At 40.9% G+C, this 26,184-nt stretch overlaps 1 long non-coding RNA gene and 1 gene segment (V, D, J or C); both read right to left on the bottom strand.

Annotated features, from left to right (window-relative positions):
* Nucleotides 1–337: 337 nt before the first annotated feature.
* LOC118365681 (uncharacterized) lies at nt 338–7,364 on the bottom strand. Its single transcript, XR_004821802.2, has 3 exons — nt 6,931–7,364; nt 1,022–1,128; nt 338–905 (listed from the first exon to the last, which is right to left on the bottom strand). It is a non-coding gene; the product is annotated as an uncharacterized LOC118365681 (long non-coding RNA).
* A 9,416-nt stretch (nt 7,365–16,780) lies between these two features.
* LOC118365678 (immunoglobulin heavy constant gamma 4-like) lies at nt 16,781–24,000 on the bottom strand. The segment is given in 5 exon segments: nt 16,781–17,587; nt 18,007–18,158; nt 18,334–18,615; nt 19,838–20,176; nt 20,343–24,000. Coding segments are annotated over 5 exon segments (936 nt in total).
* Between the last annotated feature and the right edge of the window lie 2,184 nt (nt 24,001–26,184).

The raw sequence follows: 26,184 nt of genomic DNA, 5'->3' as shown, positions 1-26,184 counted from the left end.
GTAAGGGTTCACTAAAATGATCTCCTAACCTGCTATGAAAAGTCAATTCTGTTCACAGCTGTACTCCATCAACTCCACAACTGTGTTAATGGTCTCAAGTTTTTGGATATTTCATTTATAACATATTATTTGTTATTTGTATATTTTTGATAATACAGAGCTTAGACCTTCTTCTTCTGTATTGGTGAGGCCATCTTCATCATATGAATGATTAAAACATGCAATGGATCATGGATGAGTTCATTGAATGTTTAGTAGACATCAATTAGAATACCATCAAGGTTGGCAAACAATTCAAACATTTAGTTCCAGCTTAAATTAATTTACACACTGGATATTGAGGAGCATCTATGTTCTATTTAATTTAAGGAGTCCTATTATACAATGAATCCCTGGAGGAAGGGTTTTTGTACCGTTCTGGTCATGGTTTGTATCACTGTGTCCACCGAGCACAATAACACACAGCTGTGTCTTCAGTCAGAATTTATATTTTATTTTACCTGTATTTAACTAGGCAAGTCAGTTAAGAACAAATTCTTATTTTCAATGACGGCCTAGGAACAGTGGGTTAACTGCCTGTTCAGGGGCAGAACGGCCGATTTGTAAACTGTCAGCTCAGGGATTTGAACATGGAACCTTTCGGTTACTAGTCCAACACTCAAAATACATTTCCAAGTAATAACTAGAACTTATCTTGCTATTTAGTGCATCTACAGTGGTACTACTAGTACTACTACTGCATGTATAACCAACATGCTCCAAAGCTTTTCCTTCAGCTTGTCATATCCAGTGAGGACAGTAAGAAGATATAGAAAACCCAGAGAATTTCAGGAGATGCTGAAAGTCACTCCTGGTTTTATAACCACTGGACCAGAATGGATGAGTTCAAATATCACAGCAGACACCTTGAAGGAGAAACACACATCAATACACATACTGTAATTGACCATTTTCATCTGAAATTAGAAATGATCATTCCAGAGTTGTAAGAAATGTCTATTTTTTTAACAGAGAGCCTCACAGGAGGCAGCTGCCAGCAGCAGTAGAAGAGATGCAGGGAACACGGTTTGTGTTGAAGCTGAACTGCTGGGAGTTGTTCTTCTTTACTCTCCAGGACTCAGAGTTCCTCTAAGGACAGACAGACAGACACTGTTTAAGTAAGGAAAAAACAAGAGGATGGGTTTGCATAGAGGATGGGTTTGCATTGACGTAGAGTGATGGATGGAAAGAGTGGTTATACAGTAGAGGTGGGCATCAGTGGAGTCTGCTGAGGGGAGGACAGCTCATAATAGTGTCTGGAATGGAGTGAATGGAATCATTTCAAACACGTTTGTCATACCATTCCTATCACTTCATTCCAGCCATTACGATCAAATCCAGACATTATTATGAGCCATCCTCCCCTCAGCAGCCTCCACTGTTGGACATAGTAAAGCTCTTATCATATTGACTTAAAAAGAAGGTCCACAGTTTGGAACTTATATTTTATATTATGGAGAAGGTTGGAGCTAAACATTGAGAAAACCATATCTATTCTGTCTAAGCCAATTATTTGTTATCCTGTCAATGATATCAATGTAGTACAAACAGAATTAGTAATTACATGGGGGGATTAGACTTGATTTTATTACAGCAAGAAGGTTAATATCACCATTTACTGATTGAAACGTATTGCTCCAACTGTTTAAGGGATGAGTGAGTTTTTGTACATGTCTGGCCCTGGTTTGTATCACTGAGTCTCTGGCACAATAAAACACAGCTGTGTCTTCAGTCTGCAGGTTCTGTCCTGTTAAAGTCACAGTATTGCTGGAGGATTCTAACATGAGGGTGTATTTGTTTTTCAAGGAATCCTTAAAGGATGTGTATCCAGTACAGTATGTATGCTTCCAATCCACTCCAATGCTTTTCCTGCAGGCTGTCCAATAGCTCGATAAAGAGTATGAGACCTTACAGGAGATGGTCAATGGTTGACCAGGCTGAGTGAGTTCTTCATAGTGCACACATGTGGACAAAGCATTTGAAATGGAACTCACTACAAAATATAATCATACTTACATTTTAACAAAGCAAAACATTTGCATAAGGAAGACAGTCAGGTATAAAAGGACTGGGGATATCAGTGCAAAAATATGTGATAATGTGTCTGTTTTTGGCACTACACTTATAGGCAATATGGGAGATATGTAGTAACTCCTTAGAATGGTTAAACATTCTCTATGGGACACGAATTACATAGGTGCTTGCTTATTATTGGTAATCGTGGCCTTGACCCAGCTCTCTGAGGGTGTCTCAGGGGGAGTGGGATATGCATGAAGATACATTTCCAATTCACACTTGTCTAATCTTGGTGAAATAGAACAAATATAGGCACCCACCTAATTATTATATATATATATATATATATACATATTTATTGTATTTTTTAATATATTGTTTTAAAGCCCTTTTTCTCCCCAATTTCTTCATATCCAATTGATAGTTACAGTCTGGTCCCATCATTGCAACTCCTGTACAGACGAGAGAGAGAGAGAGAGAGAGAAGAGAGAGAAGAGAGAGAGAAGAGAGAGAGAAGAGAGAGAGAAGAGAGAGAGAAGAGAGAGAGAAGAGAGAGAGAAGAGAGAGAAGAGAGAGGAGAGAAGAGAGAGAAGAGAGAGAAAGAGAGAGAGAGAGAAAGAGAGAGAGAGAGGCGCACCCACCTAATTAGTATGATTATTCATTCTTTACTCTATGTACACTACATGACCAGAAGTATGTGAACACCTGCTGGTCAAACATATCATTCCATAATCATGGGCATTAATATGGAGTTGGCTCACCCTTTGCTGCGATAACAGCCTCCACTCTTCTGGGAAGGATTTACATTAAATGTTGGAACATTGCTGCGGGAGCATTATTGAGGTCGGGCACTGATGTTGGGCGATTAGGCCTGGCTCGCAATCAGTGTTCCAATTCATCCCAAAAGTGTCCAATGGGGTTGACGTCAGGGCTCTGTTTAGGCCAGTCAAGTTCTTCCACACCCATCTTGACAAACCATTTCTGTATGGACCTCGCTTTGTGCACCGGGACATTGTCATGCTGAAACAGGAAAGGGCCTTCCCCAAACTGTTGCCACAAAGTTGGAAGAACAGAATTGTCCAGAATGTCATTGTATGCTTCAGCTTTAAGATTTCCCTTCACTGGAACTAAGGGGCCTAGCCCGAACCATGAAAAACATCCCCAGACCCTTATTCCTCCTCCACCAAATTACAGTTGGCACTATGCATTTGGGGAAGGTATGGCTCTCCTGGCAACCACCAAACCCATATATGTCAGTCGGACTGCCAGATGGTGAAGCGTAATTCATCATTCCTGAGAACGCATTTCCACTGCTCCAGAGTCTAATGCGGTCAGGTTTACACCACTCCAGTCAATGATTGGCAGTGAGCATTGTGATCTTAGGCATGTGTGTGCGGCTGCTTGGCCTTGGAATCCCATGTTTTGAAGCTCCCGATGAACAGTTCATGTGCTCACGTTGATTCAAGAGCCGGTTTGGAACCTGGGAGTGAGTGTTGCAACTGAGGACAGATTATTTTTACTCGCTACACGGTTTAGCACTCTGCGGTAGGGTTCTGTAAGCTTGTGTGGCCTATCACTTCGCCGCTGAGCTGTTATTGGTAGTTGAGACTGTCCTCAGCAGAAACAGCCTTCAAGAGATACATTAATTAATAAACATGGAGGACTGGAGAGTTTTGCATGAGCTCCTCCTCACTGAGAGGACCGATCACAAGAAGCTTTGATATATACCCACAGACGTAATGTTCTTCTATGATACAATCCTGCTGTTTGTGATTATATTTATTTGATCAATTTTATCAGGTAAATTGATGGATGATACATTTCCCATTTACAACACAAACCCTGATGAAAAGTTGTAAAAACAGTGTGAGAATTACTCACTATTCCACACGACAGTAGGTTACTATTGCTAGAAGCTGTTATCATGTTATTATTATATGTGCCCAGTGGTATAGTTCTGACAAAACAATGAATCAATCCCACGATATATATTTGTGAATAACATTTGAATACATTTCAGTAGTGACGGTATTCCATTATACCTACCCAAGCGAGAACTTTTGAAATATTATAATATATTACAAGTATAATAAAGTATTCTTAAATATACTATATATTCGGATAATATACTTCAAATACGAGACATACTTTTATTGTACAGTACCAGTCAAAAGTGTGGGGCACACCTAATTCAAGGGTTTTCCTTTATTTGTACTATTTTAAGCGCAAACTAGATGGGATGGCATATCGCTGCGTAATATCGTGGTTACCATGCTGGTTAAGAGTGAATTCTAAATAAATCACTGATAGTGTCACCCGCAAAGCACCGACGGCACCATCACATCTCCTCCCCGATGCTTCAAAATGGAAACCAAACATGCAGAGATCATCCGTTCACCTACTCTGCGTCTCGCAGTTGGAACAAAAATCTCAAATTTGAAGGCATCAGACCAAAGAATAGATTTCCCCCGGTATAATTTCCATTGTTCAGGTTTCTTGGCCCAAGCAAGTCTCTTATTGGTGTACCTTTACGAGTGGTTTCTTTTCAGAAATTTGACCGTGAAGGCCTGATTCGCACAGTGTCCTGTGAACAGTTGATGTTGATTTGTCTGTTACTTCGTGAAACATTTATTTGGGCTGAAATCTGAGGTGCAGTGAAATCTAATGAACTTATCCTCTGCAGCAGAGGTAACTCTGGGTCTTCCTTTCCTGTGGCGATCCTAATGAGAGCCAGTTTCATCATAGTGCTTGATGGTTTTTGCGACGGCACTTGAATAAACTTTACAATAATGATGGACTGTCATTTCTCTTTGCTTATTTGAGATGTTCTTGCCATAATATTTACTTGGTCTTTCACCAAATAGGGCAGTCTTCTGAATACCACCCCTACCTTGACACAACACAACTGATTGGCTCAAACGCATTAAGAAGGAAAGAAACACTTGTTCATTGAAATGTATTCCAGGTGACTACCTCATTAAGCTGGTTGAGAGAATGCCAATAGTGTGCAAAGCTGTCATCAAGGCAAAGAGTGGCTACTTTGAAGAATCTCAAATCTTAAATATATTTTGATTTGTCTAACACATTTTGGCTACTACTTGATTCCGTATGTGTTATTTCATAGTTTTGATGTCTTCACTATTATTCTACAATGTGGAAAATAGTATAAAAAAATAAATACTTTTGAATGAGTAGGTGTGTCCAAACTTTTGACTGGTACTGTTTATCTTAATTGTGCTATAAAAATACAATCATTACACTTTAACACACTTATTAAAAGTGTACTTTAAATTCATAGGTTTTTCATTCACTATCACTACACTCAAACAAACTCGCTGTAATTTAGTATATTCATTCAAACACACTTGGAAATGCTTTTTTGTTGAAGCATTGTTTTAGTTTTTTTCTTGAAACTCTGTTTGTTAGTGATCAAGTACACAGTAAGTATAGTTTCAGTACGAATAATAAGTATGGAAGTACTTCCGGAATTCCTATTCAGAAGAGTGCAGAGAAAGTTGACAATGATAAGGGAACGTGCACAGCCATGGAACATGCTTCCCAAGGGTGTAGTTTTTTACATGTCAAGATTATATACTTAAATGTACTTTTTTGAAAGTATACTTAGCATGTCCACAAAATATATTCCAAGTGTACTTTTGCATATTACCCAGCATCCTTTTTCTGCATCTGAAGTTTTTATTTATGATATGATATTGTTCCTAATATTCAAATCAAATCAAAATCGAATCAAATTTGAATAGTAACACGTCCCGAATACGTAGACCTTACAGTGAAATGCTTACTTACAAGCCCCTAACCAACAATGCAATTTTAAAAAAAACATATGAATAACAATAAGAAATAAAAGTAACAAGTAATTAAAGAGCAGCAGTAAAATAACAATAGCGAAACTACTCTGTACCAGTACAGAGTCAATGTGCGGGCTCACCGGTTAGTTGAGATAATATGTACATGTAGGTAGAGTTATTAAAGTGACTATGTATAGATGATAACAACAGAGAGTAGCAGCGATATAAAAGAGGGGGGAGGGGCAATGCAAATATTCTGGGTAGCAATTTGAATAGATGTTCCAGAGTCTTATGGCTTGGGGGTAGAAGCTGTTGAGAAGCCTCTTGGACCTAGACTTGGCGATCCTGTACCGCTTGCCGTGCGGTAGCAGAGAGAACAGTCTATGACAAGAGTGGCTGGAGTCTTTGACAATTTTTAGGGCCTTCCTCTGACACTGCCTGGTAAAGAGGTCCTGGAAGACAGTAAGCTTATCCCCAGTGATTTACTGTCGTGTATTTGGCATCATTAAATTGAAGACTGTTATTTTACCAAATCAATTCTCTGTAATTATTATTACGTGATTAAACTAATCATGTAAATGTAATTATCTAGGAAGTCGGGGCACCAAGGAAAATCTTCATATAACAAAGTTATAATTTTCCTAATATAACTCTTCAGATATTTTAGTATCGGATCAATTAGTCTTCTAATTTATGAATTATTCTTTACCTCACGTTAGTCTCATTCCAAATGTCGTAAATTCTTGGTTATCTGCACGAACCCAGCCTTTACTATGAACCATCCACACACCAATTGTCTTAATCATTTCTTTACTAACTAACTAAATAATCACAGAAATGCATAAACAAACAACAGTAGATATCGTTACAAGGAAATGATAGGGGAGGTTCCCTAGTGGGCGAAGCTGATCTGACGGCTTGGTAGACATAGGGAAGTGGGTGTGGACTGAGAAGGGCGGGAAAGACAAAAAGGAGTCACTACAGTTAATTATATTGATTGAAATGCTAATCCTTTGCACATGAACGCTCACTCATTCGGGAATAATTGCGATCAATATATATTTACCCCCAGTGTGCCGTCATGATCACTGTTGGAATCATCAGTCCTTCTGTTAGAAAGTTCATCCGAGCGCCTCTCTGCTTCCCTGAAGACTTTCGTGGTTAGAACCGATACTTCAGAGTTCCATTCAGAAATGTTCTTATGGAATAGATGTTTTGGCGGGTGTCTGTCTTCGCATTCCAGGTTGACATCATTTCTAGCTGCAGACTAGTAATTAGTATCTAAGATTTGCTCTTATTCTGTCAGGATCGATAGCCTCGGCGTTTAACCATTTCCACCAGTGTAGCCAATGCACCACGTGGTAGGGTTAGGAATTCAACAACCATTACAACCTTAGCTTATACTGAGGTTTTTGTGATCTAAACTCAACCTTTGCCCCCTCGGTGTCCATCGAGGTACGTGTGGTCTGGTGAAGATTTCTTCAGGTGGGGTGTTACGGATACAGGTATCCTGTGTGTGTATTTCTTTTCTCTCCTCCTCACAGGTGGCAAATCCCCAATCAGTCATCAATCAGTCACTAATCAGAAGACACACCTCCTGTTTCCATTACCCAATCACATTCCCTTTCCCTTGGTTTAAAAACCCTGTCTGTTGTTTGCTGTTGAGCTCAATCTCTCTGTCAATGCCATCTGTCTGTAGATCTCTTGTTTGGTTTTTGCATCTACATGGTCCTTCTGTAGCTCAGTTGGTAGAGCATGGCGCTTGTAACGCCAGGGTAGTGGGTTCGATTCCCGGGACCACCCATACGTAGAATGTATGCACACATGACTGACTGTAAGTCGCTTTGGATAAAAGCGTCTGCTAAATGGCATATATATATATATATGGCATATACATGTCACTTTGTCCCCACCTGTGAGTATTGGTTTTGTTATGGTGTTTGTTTGACGGTGGGAAAAGGGGGAACCAAGATAAGTCGCCCATGGGCACACATTACCCGTAGGAATACTTTGTATAAAAATACTAGTTAGAACTGGGCGGACCACCCACTGTATTTTTGGTTAGTTAGTTAGCTGTATTGAAGTAGGCTAGTCTAGCTTAGGGGTATTTTTGGATATTTATTTCTTTCCTTGGGTCCAGCTCAGCTACACTTTGCATGAGTCATGTTACGGGTCTCATTACCATCCCCCTAGACTGTCGGGCCAAAAGGGATTCGTAACATGGGGGGGTTTTTGTTTGTAACAGTAGAAAAGGGCTGTCCCATGAGCCAGATCATGGCTGTGCTCATGGGGGCGGGCCAATGACTTAGTTCAACTTTAAAGGGAATACAATTCTCTCACATTAAAGGTTCCTTTTGTCCAGGTGGGAAAAGGCAGTGTGGAGTGCAATAGAGATTGCATCATCTGTGGATCTGTTAGGGCGGTATGGAAATTGGGGTGTCTAGTGTTTCTTGGATAATGGTGTTGATGTGAGCCATGACCAGCCTTTCAAAGCACTTCATAGCTACAGACATGGGTGCTATGGGTCGGTAGTCAATTAGGCAGGTTTAACTTAGTGTTCTTGGACACAGGGACTATGGTGGTCTGCTTAAAACATGTTGGTATTACACAATCGGACACACGAGAGGTTGAAACTGTCAGTGAAGACACTTGCCAGTTGGTCAGCGAACACTTCCCAGGGCATAGACATCACATAGTAGGATTTTTTTATGAATTTATTTGCAAATTATGGTGGAAAATAAGTATTTGGTCACCTACAAACAAGCAAGATTTCTGGCTCTCACAGACCTGTAACTTCTTCTTTAAGAGGCTCCTCTGTCCCAAAGAGCTGTCAAAGGACACCAGAAACAAAATTTTAGACCTGCACCAGGCTGGGAAGGCTGAATATGCAATAGGTAAGCAGCTTGGTTTGAAGAAATCAACTGTGGGAGCAATTATTAGGTAATGGAAGACATACAAGACCACTGATAATCTCCCTCGATCTGGGGCTCCACGCAAGATCTCACCCCGTGGTGTCAAAATGATCACAAGAACGGTGAGCAAAAATCCCAGAACCACACGGGGGGACCTAGTGAATGACCTGCAGAGAGCTGGGACCCCAAGTAACAAAGCCTACCATCAGTAACACACTACGCCACCAGAGACTCAAATCCTGCAGTGCCAGACGTGTCCCCCTGCTTAAGCCAGTACATGTCCAGGCCCGTCTGAAGTTTGCTAGAGAGCATTTGTATGATCCAGAAGAAGATTGGGAGAATGTCAGATGAAACCAAAATATAACTTTTTGGTAAAAACTCAACTCGTCGTGTTTGGAGGACAAAGAATGCTGAGTTGCATCCAAAGAACACCATACCTACTGTGAAGCATGGGGGTGTAAACATCATGCTTTGGGGCTGTTTTTCTGCAAAGGGACCAGGACGACTGATCCGTGTAAAGGAAAGAATGAATGGGGCCATGTATCGTGAGATTTTGAGTGAAAACCTCCTTCCATCAGCAAGGGCATTGAAGATGAAACGTGGCTGGGTTTTTCAGCATGACAATGATCCCAAACACACCGCCCGGGCAACGAAGGAGTGGCTTCGTAAGAAGCATTTCAAGGTCCTGGAGTGGCCTAGCCAATCTCCAGATCTCAACCCCATAAAAAATCTTTGGAGGGAGTTGAAAGTCCGTGTTGCCCAGCAACAGCCCCAAAACATCACTGCTCTAGAGGAGATCTGCATGGAGGAATGGGCCAAAATACCAGCAACAGTGTGTGAACCTTGTGAAGACTTACAGAAAACGTTTGACCTCTGTCATTGCCAACAAATGTTAATCCACCTGGTGTGTCAGACTTCAAAAAAGCTTTACAGTGAATGCAAACCAAGCGTTTATGAGGACATCTCTCTCAGCCGAAAAAAACATTACAAACAGCTAGCAGCAAAGTAGGTTGGTCACGAAGGTCAGAAAATAAATCAAATGAATCGCTTACCTTTGATTTTCGGATGTTTGCACTCCCGAGACTCCCAGTTACCCAATAAATGTTTGCTTTGTTCGATAAAGATTATTTTTATATCCAAAAACCTCCATTTGGTTGGCCCTTTTTGTTGAGTAATCCACAGACTTGTGCAGGTCACGACGGGCAAATGTAAATTCCAAATAGTATCTGTAAAGATCGTAAAAACATTTCAAACTTTTTTATAATCAAACCTCAGGTTGTTTTTACAATAAATAATTGATAATATTTCAACCGGACGGTAGCGTTTTCAATAGAAGAGAGATAAAAGATCTCGCTCCAGTGGCTCGCGCATGCACAAGTCTGGGGACACCCAGCTATCCACTAACGCGATGTGATCATTCTCGCTCATTTTTAAGAATAAAATCCTGAAACTGTTTAAAGACTGTTCACACCTTGTGGAAGCCTTAGGGAAAGGAATCTGGTCAATATCCCTTTAAATGGAGGGTAAGCATACAATGGAACAGAGAGGTTTCAAAATAACAGCGCTTCCTGGTTGGATATTCCTCAGGTTTTCGCCTGCAATATCAGTTCTGTTATACTCAGACAATATTTTGACAGTTTTGGAAACTTTAGTGTGTTCTATCCTAATCTAATTATATTCATATTCTAGCTTCTGGGCCTGAGAAATAGCCCCCTAGTCTCAATAAGTTGTAATTGATCAGCAACTGTCACAAAACCAATACATGGCTAAACGATAATCAATTACTTTTCAAATCATAATTTGACATTTTCTCCCACATCTGCAGTACATCACTGTTGTGTGTTTTTTAAATGTGTTACTGCACTTTCACAATGATACATCGGCCCTTTTTAGGGTTAATCAAGATGCTATATCAGGGAAATGTCTATCATTGTGCAGTGCAGGTGCAGGTGCATCCTGGATAGAAGTCAAGCTTGGGTAGCTTTGAATTACTCCACCCAACACTCATTTTGATACACACCTGATAAAAACACATTTTTAACTCTCTCCCCTATAAATAATTACAATCAAGACATATTAATGCATTTAGGTGGAGGTGCCCAGGACAGATACGAGAAACCACATGTTGTTTTTGTCGCACTGCTTTGCTTTATCTTGGCCAGGTCACAGTTGCAAAAGAGAAATGGATCTCAACTCACCTACCTGGTTAAATAAAGGTGAAATAAAAAGAACTAAATAAATATGGACATTTGTTATTTTAGGACTCATTGTTCACTGCAATTCTTGAAAAGTGAGTTGTATCTATTACAAACACAAACCATGAATATGGTGTGTCAATAACATTGTGTGTGATGAGTAGCAGTGAATGACTGAAAATATTTAATAAAATGAATACAGCTGTTGACAACGGCTTCTAATATAAATGAAGTTGTGATTCAATTGTCTCATTATTTGAACCATCTCCCCAAACCAAATGCAAATTGTGTTCACATGGTTGAAACATTGTATGGTTACCAGACACCAGGTGATTTATGTAAAAGGCCGTTTCTCCTCAGTTGAAACATGGTAGTGAGAATTAGATCATGAAAGTGTATAGGAACAGTCCCAACAGTTCCTGAGCTACTTAATTACTTTAACTGTCTATATGAATCATCAGAGATGCTAAACTGGGACCCTGAAACACCCAGGTGACAGACTGGAGTTCACCAAGCATGGTGCCACACAGCTGTGAGTGTCACAAAGAGGAAGAGAGCTGGATGGGGTGTGTGAGAAACAGAGTGGATTATCAAACATAAGCCCTTAGGCTGTGGAACGGATGCATTAGTTACTTTTCATACAGTTTGACCAAAATGGAGACTCTTGTCTCCCTCACTAACTTCAAGCACCAGCTGTCAGTGTAGCTCACAGATCATTGCACCTGTACATGGCCCATCTGTAAATATCCCATCCAACTACCTCATCCCCATACTGTATTAATGTATTTATTTTTCTCCTTTGCACCCAGTATCTCTACTTGCGCATTCAGCTTCTGCACATGTATCACTCCAGTGTTTAATTGCTCTATCGTAATTACCTCGCCACTATGGCCCATTTTATTGCCATTTTTTCTATTGTATTATTGACTGTTTGTTTATTCCGTGTGTAACTGTTGTATGTGTCGAACTGCTTTGCTTTATCTTGGCCAGGTCACAGTTGTAAATGAGAACTTGTTCTCAACTAGCCTACCTGGTTAAATAAAGGTGAAATAGAAAATAAAATGGGTTTTTTTAATTATGGAAAATATGGTGTTTCTCTGACTTAAGGCATAATAATTAAGACACAAGTAACTATAAATGTGTTTATTCCATACTCTAAGTATGTACAGTTAAATAGTTTATATTGATATGTTAATTAAATTTGGTCAGAATCTGTGACACTTTGGCTACTTCTACATTTTACCTCTTTAAAATGACTACATTTTCAATATCTCAGGCCCAGAAGATCAGATTCTTACGAGGTAAAGTTCTCATGGTTCAGCATAATCCTTGGTGGTGCTACAGACCACAATTGTAGCTGAAAACATCTGCATTTTTGTCCTTTCTGTATATTTGCATGTCTTAAAGCATAATAACTGTTTGAAAGGTAACTATTAGTACATCCATTCCAGAGTCTAAGTGTTGGTTTGAGAATTTTTAAAAATCATTTGTAGCTCCCAATGTTGGTGGACGTGCAGGAGTCTGCTGTTTCTATGGTGTTTCTAGCTCACACAGTGTTGGTGGACGTGCAGGAGTCTGGTGTTTCTAGCTCACACAGTGTTGGTGGACGTGCAGGAGTCTGGTGTTTCTAGCTCACACAGTGTTGGTGGACGTGCAGGAGTCTGGTGTTTCTAGCTCACACAGTGTTGGTGGACGTGCAGGAGTCTGGTGTTTCTAGCTCACACAGTGTTGGTGGACGTGCGGGAGTCTGCTGTTTCTATGGTGTTTCTAGCTCACACAGTGTTGGTGGACGTGCAGGAGTCTGGTGTTTCTATGGTGTTTCTAGCTCACACAGTGTTGGTGGACGTGCAGGAGTCTGGTGTTTCTATGGTGTTTCTAGCTCACACAGTGTTGGTGGACGTGCAGGAGTCTGGTGTTTCTAGCTCACACAGTGTTGGTGGACGTGCAGGAGTCTGGTGTTTCTATGGTGTTTCTAGCTCACACAGTGTTGGTGGACGTGCAGGAGTCTGGTGTTTCTAGCTCACACAGTGTTGGTGGACGTGCGGGAGTCTGCTGTTTCTCTGGTGTTTCTAGCTCACACAGTGTTGGTGGACGTACGGGAGTCTGCTGTTTCTATGGTGTTTCTAGCTCACACAGTGTTGGTGGACGTGCAGGAGTCTGGTGTTTCTATGGTGTTTCTAGCTCACACAGTGTTGGTGGACGTGCAGGAGTCTGGTGTTTCTATGGTGTTTCTAGCTCACACAGTGTTGGTGGACGTGCAGGAGTCTGGTGTTTCTAGCTCACACAGTGTTGGTGGACGTGCAGGAGTTTGGTGTTTCTAGCTCACACAGTGTTGGTGGACGTGCGGGAGTCTGCTGTTTCTATGGTGTTTCTAGCTCACACAGTGTTGGTGGACGTGCGGGAGTCTGCTGTTTCTCTGGTGTTTCTAGCTCACACAGTGTTGGTGGACGTACGGGAGTCTGCTGTTTCTATGGTGTTTCTAGCTCACACAGTGTTGGTGGACGTGCAGGAGTCTGGTGTTTCTAGCTCACACAGTGTTGGTGGACGTGCGGGAGTCTGCTGTTTCTCTGGTGTTTCTAGCTCACACAGTGTTGGTGGACGTGCGGGAGTCTGCTGTTTCTATGGTGTTTCTAGCTCACACAGTGTTGGTGGACGTGCGGGAGTCTGCTGTTTCTATGGGGTTTCTAGCTCACACAGTGTTGGTGGACGTGCAGGAGTCTGGTGTTTCTATGGTATTTCTAGCTCACAGTGTTGGTGGACGTGCAGGAGTCTGGTGTTTCTAGCTCACACAGTGTTGGTGTACGTGCAGGAGTCTGATGTTTCTATGGTGTTTCTAGCTCACACAGTGTTGGTGGACGTGCAGGAGTCTGGTGTTTCTAGCTCACACAGTGTTGGTGGACGTGCAGGAGTCTGGTGTTTCTAGCTCACACAGTGTTGGTGTACGTGCAGGAGTCTGATGTTTCTATGGTGTTTCTAGCTCACACAGTGTTGGTGTACGTGCAGGAGTCTGCTGTTTCTATGGTTTTTCTAGCTCACACAGTGTTGGTGGACGTGCAGGAGTCTGGTGTTTCTAGCTCACACAGTGTTGGTGGACGTGCAGGAGTCTGGTGTTTCTAGCTCACACAGTGTTGGTGTACGTGCAGGAGTCTGCTGTTTCTATGGTGTTTCTAGCTCACAGTGTTGGTGGACGTGCAGGAGTCTGGTGTTTCTATGGTGTTTCTAGCTCACAGTGTTGGTGGACGTGCAGGAGTCTGGTGTTTCTATGGTGTTTCTAGCTCACAGTGTTGGTGGACGTGCAGGAGTCTGGTGTTTCTATGGTGTTTCTAGCTCAGTGTTGGTGGAAGTGCAGGAGTCTGGTGTTTCTAGCTCACACAGTGTTGGTGTACGCGCAGGAGTCTGCTGTTTCTATGGTGTTTCTAGCTCACAGTGTTGGTGGACGTGCAGGAGTCTGGTGTTTCTATGGTGTTTCTAGCTCACAGTGTTGGTGGACGTGCAGGAGTCTGGTGTTTCTAGCTCACACAGTGTTGGTGTACGTGCAGGAGTCTGCTGTTTCTATGGTGTTTCTAGCTCACAGTGTTGGTGGACGTGCAGGAGTCTGGTGTTTCTAGCTCACACAGTGTTGGTGGACGTGCAGGAGTCTGGTGTTTCTAGCTCACACAGTGTTGGTGTACGTGCAGGAGTCTGATGTTCTAATCTGGGAGGAGATTTTTGGTCCCATCCTTCCCCTCCTAACCATAGTCTCTGGAGGAGGGCAAAGAATATCAATCAGCACGAAAACCCACCAAAACAGGTTGAAATTTCAAGAAACCTTTTCAATCAGCTCTTACACTAAAAGTGCATTAGCAACATGTTCACAATCTCACAGTATTCCTCTAACCTCGTAGTCTGGATATATATATAAAACACAGAAATCATGCTTTTGACTGCACTGGGTCTTCAAATACTTTTTAAATGCTTATTAGCCTCTTATTGACAGTTCTTCATTAACAAATCATTTCTTCAAAATAAAAACCAGGTGAATTCATATGACTTGATATCTGAATTTAGCAGTAACATATAAAGTAATAACAGGTTTTTACAGTTTTCTTACCTGGTCATTGCAGTCTTATTTACCTGTAGTTTCCTATTAACGTTACCCCGTTATTTCAGCACTGTAAACTGAAGTGCTTACCAGCCTTTAATCCAGGGAATCGCCACCCATCAACAAGGCATGTTGAGACGTCGGTGCAGCCCAATATCCAAGATTGGATTCCTCTCCTTAACCTGTACAAATCTGAGCACACGGGATATGTGGAAACGATATGGTGGAAACTTATTTCTGAAGGTTAATCTCTGTGCATTTCACATCTGTGGAGAGGAAGGAAGGAGAAAAGGAGAGGAGGCCACTTTAGTCTGTTGGGACGCATCCTGGCAGGGATTACATCTCCCTCTGATCCATACAGAGATAAAGACATCCAATACACAAACCACAGCACTGAAATAAACAATACACTGTGGCAGAGTAGCGCAGCATCTGGGTAGAGGATCGTTATGATGATGATGGTGGAGCTGACAACAGTGTTGATGTTGGTGATCATGGTGGTGACCAAGGACCTGCTGATGATAAAATGGTGACTATCCGGCTAAACGGCTGTCATTTGTCTGTGCCCTATTGAGTGAGGATGTTCACTGGTTATTTCTCCATGGTTGGTGATGGAGACTGAGGAGAGGGTCAGATGGAGAAAGGTGGTCAGACAGGGAGATGCTGCTGGATGGACAGCCTGCTGGGCATTGTGCCCTCCTCTCCCCTGTCGTCAGCCCCTCAACACGTTGGTTGTCAAAATGCTATGACTCCGTCCCGGCAGTGTCACAGCGTTGGTCTTCAGCCTCGGCGGTCTGAGCCAATCAGAGCACTGACGATGCCAGATTACACAGCAGCCAGCCAATTGGGAAGCTGGGTGAACAGTCTCTTCCCTCTCACGTGAATTCCTTCGAACCCTCCAGATATATACACACACACACACACACACACACACATTCACGCTCAGTCTTTCATTTTTTCTTGCAGACATATGCACACATTGTGAGAATGCAACAGTCTCTTCCTCTGTATTCATGGGGACCTTCCCTAAATGCAGCCAGCTAATATTTTCAGTTTTCTGAACTATGAGCATCTGCATACAGACCAGTGACCACTGCCACACATGATTGGCCTTTCACATGAGAAACGTACCAGCCCACAGTCAAATGCACCCCAGTCTTGTGGCGTCCACTAGTGGACAACAATGGTGTTGCAGTGATGAAACAAGGTGCATGACAGCAAATGGGTGGGTTTGCTGTGGGTAGAAAATCCTAATAAATTATATTTAATTGACACAAGCTGTCTCCAATCAATTAATGTCTGGTTGTGCGTGTGGTTTGGTGGCAGTATCGCCTAAGCCAGTGGAGGCTGATCTACAAATAGTATTCCCTGCCAAATAGGCTTTGTGTGATTAAGATTCAAAGATCTACGCCTCCCCTGTCTTCAACAAATCCCCCCCCCATCAAACAAACACGCAAAACAAGACTTTCATTGATTGGAGAAAGCTTGTGTCAATTTAATTAAATTTCCTAGGTTTTCTAGCAGCAGAAAACAGCTTATCATGCTGGAAATATCAGTAGAAAGTGCCAGAAAAACAACAACCAAAAAGCATGGTCCTACTTAGAGAGCATACATGTTGTTCTCAAATGATATATGCAACCATATTTATATTCTTACTAAAGGTATATGTTAACGATTTAAAAACGATTAACTACAAATAACACACAAGAGGGAGAAGGACAAAGTAGGTAGTTTGAAATTATTTTTTATTATCTGAGGATAATTCAGCAATAACTGCTATGGTATGCTTTATTTAGTAGTGGTTAAATAAAAAAAATGTATTGTCTCTGCTCAAATTCTATAACGCATTAACAAGAGATGAGAGCAAGTAAGCACCACCACATTGTCTGTTTTTGTGGGGAATAAAAACAAGAACACTTCCCTGTCAAACACTTCCCTGTCATCAAACACTTCCCTGTCATCAAACACTTCCCTGTCATCAAACACTTCCCTGTCATCAAACACTTCCCTGTCATCAAACACTTCCCTGTCACTTCCCTGTCATCAAACACTTCCCTGTCACTTCCCTGTCATCAAACACTTCCCTGTCACTTCCCTGTCATCAAACACTTCCCTGTCACTTCCCTGTCGTCAAACACTTCCCTGTCACTTCCCTGTCGTCAAACACTTCCCTGTCACTTCCCTGTCGTCAAACACTTCCCTGTCGTCAAACACTTCCCTGTCGTCAAACACTTCCCTGTCGTCAAACACTTCCCTGTCGTCAAACACTTCCCTGTCGTCAAACACTTCCCTGTCGTCAAACACTTCCCTGTCGTCAAACACTTCCCTGTCACTTCCCTGTCGTCAAACACTTCCCTGTCACTTCCCTGTCGTCAAACACTTCCCTATCATCAAACCAGCTACAGTAAACCGTAAGACATTAAAACTATGTAATGTTCTAAAGAAACGTGTTGTGATTTTATAAGAAAAGGTTTCATTTCCAGTTGAACTCCTAGAGATCCATCATATGGAAGTGTCCTGAAGTCATAATTTTGTCTGAAAAAATAAATAAAAAGGAAGTTTAAGTTGATGTGAAAACCTTGGAATGTTTGTTTTACATTCAAAATGCTGAACAGGATGTGAGAACACCAAGTGTAGCTGTGGCTACAATGAGAGTAAGTGTCATAATGAGATTTCAGTGACGGATACATAATGCAAAGAAACAAACATATAGCCTTTTGGGAGACCAATTTGAATAATATTGAACATGAAGATAATCTGAATCCCCTCTGTGTGGGATGACATTCGATGTCTGAAACTCAACAGGTGCTTCAACAGGGAATTAAAGCAGTAAAGACACACTGGGATAAAAGAATGCATTCTTCTTCTTCAGAAAAAGGCAAACCGCATAAACATATATTTGCACTTCAAAGCCAGGCAGTGAACCTGTGAGGTGGTTATATCCTCCCTCTCACCTTGACCAGAGTGACTGTGAAGCTGTAGAGGAGGGAGATGAGGAAGAGGACCAGGAAGATGCAGGCCATGTTCCAGTTCTCCTCTGCAGTGTCCGCCAGAATGGGATCAGACCTGTTCTCGTCAAAGAAGACACCCTCCACCTCAAGGAGCTCTACTCAAAATGAAAGAGGAGATTTACGTGAGAAAAAGTTGCAGAAACAGGCTAGCCTGGAATCCATACTGAAATGCTCTGTTACAATGGTGAAACAGAGCATAAGAGGCTAGAAAGAGGCTAGCACCAGGAAAATGTTCTTGTATCAGAATTGAGTGAACAGACAGACAGACACCTGGTTTGGATATGTTCAGGGCCAGAGTCTGGGTGGTGTGGGTCACCCTGCAGGTGTAAACAGCCCCCGGTGCCCAGTCCTGGTGTGCCAGGCTCAGGTGGCTCCTGATGCCGAACATTCCTCCTGGTGCCCTGTAGGGGGTGCTAGTGTTCCACAGCTCTGTGACATTGTCCAGCAGCCAGGTGATGTTGATGTCTGAAGGGCTGAAGCCAAGCACCAGGCAGACAAGCTCACTGGGACCCTGGAACAGGGTGGCTGTTGGTGCGGAGGGAGTCACTGAGCCTGGAGAGAGAGAGAAAGTGAGAGTCAGGGAAGATAGACTGGAGTGGATGAGACTGGGCAGAGAGGGGGTGCATGACACTCTGGGAGAGAAAATGGGTGGATGGAAAGGGGGTAATCACGTGCGATAACAAAACTGTGTACGTGAACAATAAACTTTTATTTGTTTCTATATGTATGAGTGATGACTGAATAAAGGATGTACATACTTTGAGGCCTGGTCCTGAAACTCCATGTACCCTAAAATGCGATACATTCTTGGGGCATTGTTTGCATCTTACTGAATTGTATAATTCATAGTCTCACAGCAGTCTGCAGCCATAAACTGATGTTGTAGCTACAGTATATCTACTTTTTCAAAACCCTTGTCGACTGCAAATCCAGAATCCGCTCCTTGACAGCTAGCAACACAGATTATTGGTGGTGGTGTTGTTGTATCATTGACACTAGGGTTTGCATTTGCAACGGTTCTGTCCTGTCTAGATGGTACGTTCTGACTCACGCGGCACTTGACCGCAAGTGACTTTGGCACCAAAACTTCAGAACCTTGAAGTTGAGAACTTGCTAAGAAAGGATATAATCAGTACGTCCTTTTAACTACTCAAATGGCTTCATTTTTACATGTTTTCACTTATGAGTTATAATGATTTGGCTAAATGTGGAAATATCTACTTGTATTGTTTTGCTTCTTAGAAAAATGTGCAACTGAATGCACTAGATAGCATAACAATATACAGGTAGCTTAGCTGAGTTAGCCAGCTAGATAAACAACCAGCAAGCCAATTAAATTTTAGTTAGCAAATCCAACAGAACTGATCATTTGACTAATTTAGCAATATATTGAGTAAATGTTATTCTGAGGTGTTTATAAAAATTGTACTAATGAAAATGGTCTGAGGTCAATTCTAAATTCAACTCAAAGAGTGGTCTGCTGACCTAGCCTACATTTCTGTCATGATGACATTTATTTTACACAATGAGGGGTTTGGAGGATTGAATAGCCTATTCGTAGACCTACTATAGGACATGAAAGACAGAGTTGGGATGGGCATTGTGCACTACAAATCATTTTTATTGGGAGACACACTAACCACATCTCTGGTTTTGTTCTCATCTAATCTCTTCAAGTCATTAGACAACATTATCAACCAACAGTTTTACTATTAATCAGTACATGTTATTACAATCTAATCCATGGCACTGTTCAAATCAACAGTCCACTCACCAAATACATTCTCTATTGTGCTGGGGATAGGTCTCTCGGGACGACTCATGTCTGACAGCACAGGAGTAATTGGAGTTCTGATTCCATTCGGACCTGGGCACGATGAGTCTACTCCATAGTCATCTACCAGTCTACCTATGGAGTAGTTGCTGCTCCCTGCATAAAGAACTGAAGGGTTACTGGAGTAGCGAGATAAAGGTAGGCGACTGCCAGCCTTCTCCCAATTCACTATTACAGAGGGGAAGAACCCAGACACCAAGCAAAGCAGTGTGGCATCATTTGACCCCCATAGATCCAAATCTGGTGGTCTCACTATCTTTTTAGAGGGTGGCTTGGGATCTGGAGGGACAAAGCAAATGAACAGGAAATGGATTAGTTATTGGATTTTGGGCCTATTCAGTCAAATGTAACATTAACATATTGTTAAAACTACCTGCACATATATTGATGCTCTTCCTGACTTTCTGAAGATACTTGTCAATGACCTCACAGGTGAAGACCATACCCTGGTTCCACTCCTGCTGTGTTACTGTGATATGACTGGGTACTGCCACATGTCCGTCTTCCCCCATCCTTCTCTTATAGGCTGCTGCAGACCTCTGTTCAGACCCAGAGAGCAACTTGATCTGAGGGTTGAAGCCCCACCCAGAACACATGAGTTTCTGGGTCCCTTAGCCTAACGGATCCTCACTGGGGACTGGAAGGCGCTCCAAGGATGGTTCACCTGGAAACACAAACACTTTCCCATTTTAGACATGAAGTGGTAAATTAAGATTATGCAACCAACAATAGAAACCTAATTTCATGTTGTTAGGCCAAATACCATTAAAACATTTTTTATTTTATTTTTTTGTCCGGGAGTTGGTGAATAAGGCGCTGGAGAATGCGGTAACTCAGACGGTGAGGTTTGGAACAATTCCAGATTCCGACCAATGGGATGAATGCTACTTGCCTCCGATCATTCGATCCTGATGACCTACAATTAGATACAACTTTTCTTAGTTCTGAAGTGAGAACGTTGTAGTGAAAATCATAAAAAGTGAAGAGCTATAACTGGAAGTAGGGATAGAACTGTAACGGTTCTCTTGTGGTGAAGGAGAGTCGGACCAAAATGCAGCGTGTAGATTGCGATCCATGTTAAATAAACAAATGTAAACCACGAATCAATACAAATACTACAAAACAAAGAACGTAACGAAACCCGAAACAGCCTATACTAGTGTACACTGAGACATGAACAAGGACACTAAGAACAATCACACACAAAGAATATGGCTGCCTAAATATGGTTCCCAATCAGAGACAACGATAAACACCTGCCTCTGATTGAGAACCACTTCAGACAGCCATAGACTAACCTAGAACACCCCACTAAGCTACAATCCCAATACCAACACACCACATACAAAAACCCCATGCCACACCCTGGCCTGACCAAATAAATTAAGATAAACACAAAATACCTCAACCAGGGCGTGACAAAAAATAACCCCTTAAGTTGACGAATTAGTGGTGTAAATACTTTTCTTGTGTGTGTAATATTTAGTCAATGATAGATTGATAGAATAATTTGTATGTTTAAAGTAATGACAGATATTTCACCCTGAAACTATCGCTTTGTGTGAAATCCATTAGACACATAAGACTATAAGTTGATCATGTGTGCAGCTTAGGCAGGATAGAATTAGGACATTGTGTTCCTTTTTAGCTATGTAAGCAGGGTGTAGTTGCGACAACAAAGGATAAGATGAGCTATCGACAGACAACTTGTGCAACTGTGAAACCAATAAGAGAAGATTCTGATCTCACCCTGGATAGAGGAAAAGTTCAGCCTGTCCGACTATGGAGTAGCCCATGATAAGAACTTGTGTGTGTGTGTATATAAAAGACTAGCTCTGCACTAGAAGGGCAGAGCTCTCTGAATAAAGAACTGATCATTTGTATGCTGGGACTGTCTGTTTATTTAAAACTTAGTCTTACAACCTCTAGGATACAGATGGAGTTATAAAATAGTTCAGTTAGAACATTGAGATTGTAAGATTTTTGAAACAAAGGTGTAGACTGAAAATGACAGTTGTGAATGAGGGAGATGGTCTCTGGGGTTCAGTTATTATAGCAGACTTTTGTAATGGGAGGAGACATTGGCTCTTGGTAAACAGAATATATTTGCATCTCCATGGGGTTAGCCTGTTATGGCTGCAATCCCGATACCGGGATCGATATGACAACTACCAGTGAAAGTAGAGGGCGCCAAATTCAAACCACAGAAATCTAATTACAATTCCTAAAACAAACATGTGTCTTATATCATTTTAAAGCTATTCTCGTTGCTAATCCCACCAAAATGTCCGATTTCAAATAGGCTTTTCAGCAAAAGCACTACAAACAATTCTGTGAGGTCTCCACCAAACCACAATAAGCACAGCCATTTTCCAGCAAAATATAGCATTCACAAAAACCAGAAATAAAGATAAAATGAATCACTGACCTTGAATTGTCTTCATCAGATGACACTCATAGGACTTCATGTTACACAATACATGCATGTTTTGTTTGATAAAGTCCATATTTATATAAAAAAAATCGGAGTTTACATTGGCGCGTTAGATTCTCTAGTTCCAAAAACATCAAGTGATTTTGCATAGCCACATCATTCAACAGAAATACTCATCATAAATGTAGATGATAAGACAAGTTATACACATGGGATTATAGATATACCTCTCCTTGATGCAACTGCTGTGTCAGATTTCAAAAAACTTTACGGAAAAAGAAACGCATGCAATAATCTGAGACTGCGCTCAAAAGTAAAAACATCACAGCCGCAAAGATGGCATCACAATAAACAAGAAATGACATGATAAATATTCCCTTACCTTTGATGATCTACATCAGAAAGCACTCCAGGAAACCCAGGTCCACAATAAATGTTTGTTTTGTTCGAAAATGTCCGTTATTTATGTCCAAATACCTTCTTTTGTTAGCGCGTTTGGTATACATATCCAAATGCTAATTCTGGTCAGAGTTATATCGGACAAACTTTAAAAAGTGACATTACCGGTTGAAGAAACATTTCAAACTAAGTACAGAATCAATCATTGGGATGTTTTTAACATATAGCTTCAATAAAGTTCCAACCGGAGTATTCCTTCTTGTCTTCGTGAGCAATGAAACTCAAGTAACTACCATGAGGAAAAAGCGCGATCACAAAATGGCTGCTTGATGGACATCTGATATATTCTGCTCTCATTCACTCCCACAACAACATAGAAGCCTCATTATAATTTCTATTGATGTTTGACATCTAGTGGAACCCCGAGGCAGTGCAACATCATTCATACCTCAGGGGGATTTCATTGGGGACTCCAATGGATGTCATAAGGTGAATGCACCACCTTAAATGTAAATGTAAATGTGGTGAATACATACAAGCTCAGATTTCTGACTTCCTAATTTGACTCAAGATTTTGCCTGACAATATGAGTACTGTTATACTCACAGACATCATTCAAACAGTTTTATAAACGTCAGAGTGTTTTCTATCTAATACTAATAATAGTATGCAAATATTAGCAACAATGACTGAGGAGCAGGCCGTTTGATATGGGCACCTTTCATCCAAGCTTCTCAATACTGCCCCTGCAGCCATAAAAAGTTGAACTTGTTTCATCTTAACTTGTTCCATCTATACTTGTTCCATCTAAACTTGTTTCATCTAAACTTGTTTCATCTATACTTGTTCCATCTAAACTTGTTTCATCTAAACTTGTTTCATCTATACTTGTTTCATCTATACTTTAACGTTATTGACCTTCATGGTTCTGTATTACATATTGTACTAATCCTGTTTGCTGAAATTTGACATTTGGTTTCATTCAAATAGACATTACGAGGTAAATGGTTTTAGCTGCTAGAGATTATAATTGAATGGCTGTAAAGATATTTATGTTTTTATCTTACAAAAATGTCAGGTATGTTTTATGCTTTTCAAATAATAATGGTTATAATTTAGAGTAGTATGTGTCTACTCTCTGTGTTGGTCGGGCCATGGGATTTATGTTGACAGAGACTGGAGTTCAGAAATATTTCACAGACTCTCACAGTAAGAGAAGTGCTTGCTTAATCAGTTTTTGTACAGCGCAGCAGCCTCCTGTGTCACTGTGTCTATCTGGCACAATAATAAACAGCAGAGTCTTCAGTCTTCAAACTGTTCATCTGGAGATACACCTGCTGCTTGCTGTTGTCTCTGGAGATGGTGAACCGACCCTGAACAGACTGGGAGTAGTAAGTGCTGCCACCATCACTGCTGATAATAGATGAAACCCACTCCAGTCCTTTCCCAGGAGCCTGTCTGATCCAAGCATTCCAATTGTTGCCACCAAACCCAGAATATGTACAGGTCAGTTTGTGGGGATCTCCAGGCTTTTTAACCACTGATTCAGACTCCGTCAGTGTCTGACCCTGAACACCTTTGGAAATTAAATTACAAATAATCGGTCAATCTTTCTAGCAGTTCATAAAAATAAAAACACACATGAAAATGATGGTACATCCATTTTAGACACATAATATTGTCACTTACTTTTTACAGACACCACCATGAGTACTAAAGTCCAGGCAGTCCTCATTGTTCAGTATTAGTTAGTACAGGACTTGTAATGTTATAATGTCAGTCCAAGCTGCCTATAATGAGAAGACCAGAGTTGAGTCTCTGATTATAAAGGGATGAATGGTAGGGATACTTTGCATAGACCGCCCTCTAGAGGCTTAAATAGAGACTGAGAGGGAGAGATCTTCTGCTCTATTCCTTGATTCTCTCTCCTCCCTGTCCTTTATTCTGCTCTCTGTAGTTCATATTTCCATATGGGATGTTCACACTAGATATGTTTTGTATTTTATGCAATGCTGAACAGCACAAAAACAAGAATATTTCCTTATGTGGGACAATACCATTAGTATTGAATTGGATTTATCTCTTAGTCCCCAATTCCAGAACAAATTCAAGAATGCTTACAGTATTGTATAGACCCATTATTGCATGGAACTCCCTTCCATCTTATATTGCTCAAATGAAAAGCAAACCTGGTTTGAAAAAAGCAACACCTGCCGGCACAACGCCTCTCCCCTATTTGACCTAGATATTTTGTGTGTATGTACTGATAGGTTGGCTATATGTGCCTTTATGTGCCTTTTTTAAATGTGTGTAGTTCTGTCCTTGAGCTGTTCTTGTTTATTCATGTTCTGTATTATGTCATGTTTCATGTTTTGTGTGGACTCAAGGAAGAGTAGTTGTTGCCTTCGCAACAGACCTGTACAGACAATAGTTGTATGTTGTAGTTTATTTGATAATACCAACATATAAAATACTCAAGAAAGTAAAATATAGTTTGTATAGAGTTATATTTCGGATGTTTCAACGAAAGGCAACTATTTTCTAAGGGTTCTAAGATGACATATGTAATTGTTTTAAGATGGTTGTACCATGGAACATTTAGCTATTTGTTTTCGAATTTTAGGACTCCTTTGGGTATCTACTGTAGCCCATAGAAATGCATTGAATAACACATCCATTAATGGCAAAAAAGACAGTAAAAAATAAATCATAAGGAATAAGGTTTTGAAGTGTCTGTCCTTTATCTAGGAGATATAAAAAACCTCAGGAAATAAATATATATATATATATATATTGGACACATATTTTGGTCAAATTGATCATATTAGTTAGCCAAACCGTTTGGACAATACAGACGTTTTCACAAAAATAACGATCCTAGGGATGTCTCATGTTCTGACAACATCACTTTGGCTCGGCCACCTTCTACCGCAGATGCAGAAGGCCGCCATAGGCGGGTGTGGTGGATTGAGACGCAGCCCATGCAAAAAGACAGGTCTAGCTTAAACTGACGGATTTCAATGGGGATTTTTTTATTATGTTACTTAGATTGACGCACCTGTGAGGGACATGGAATCACCTCAACATTAGAGTAGACCACTTTTGCAGCTTCTAGATGACTATCAAATATATTTTCATAAGGAATGAGACATAAGGTAATACGGGAACACTTGGCATTAAGTTATTATACATGTGTGGTGTTTTTGTGATTATTACAATAGCAACATGGTTGTTACCTACGACTTTGCATACTTTTTTTAGATAAAGATGCTCAAAACATAATAGCCTTTGAAGTGCATAAAATTTACATTTCATTAATGTACGGTATTCAGACCCCTTGACTTTTCCACATTTTGATACGTTACAGCAAAGAAGATCACTCATCAGTCTACAGACATTACCCCACAATGAATAAGCAAAAACAGGTTTGTAGAAATGTTTGCTAATTTATGAA

Source organism: Oncorhynchus keta, chromosome 32 (assembly GCF_023373465.1).
Source record: "Oncorhynchus keta strain PuntledgeMale-10-30-2019 chromosome 32, Oket_V2, whole genome shotgun sequence".
NCBI lineage: Eukaryota > Metazoa > Chordata > Actinopteri > Salmoniformes > Salmonidae > Oncorhynchus > Oncorhynchus keta.
Note: the sequence above shows the minus strand (reverse complement) of the source record. Positions and strands in the feature narration are given on the sequence as shown.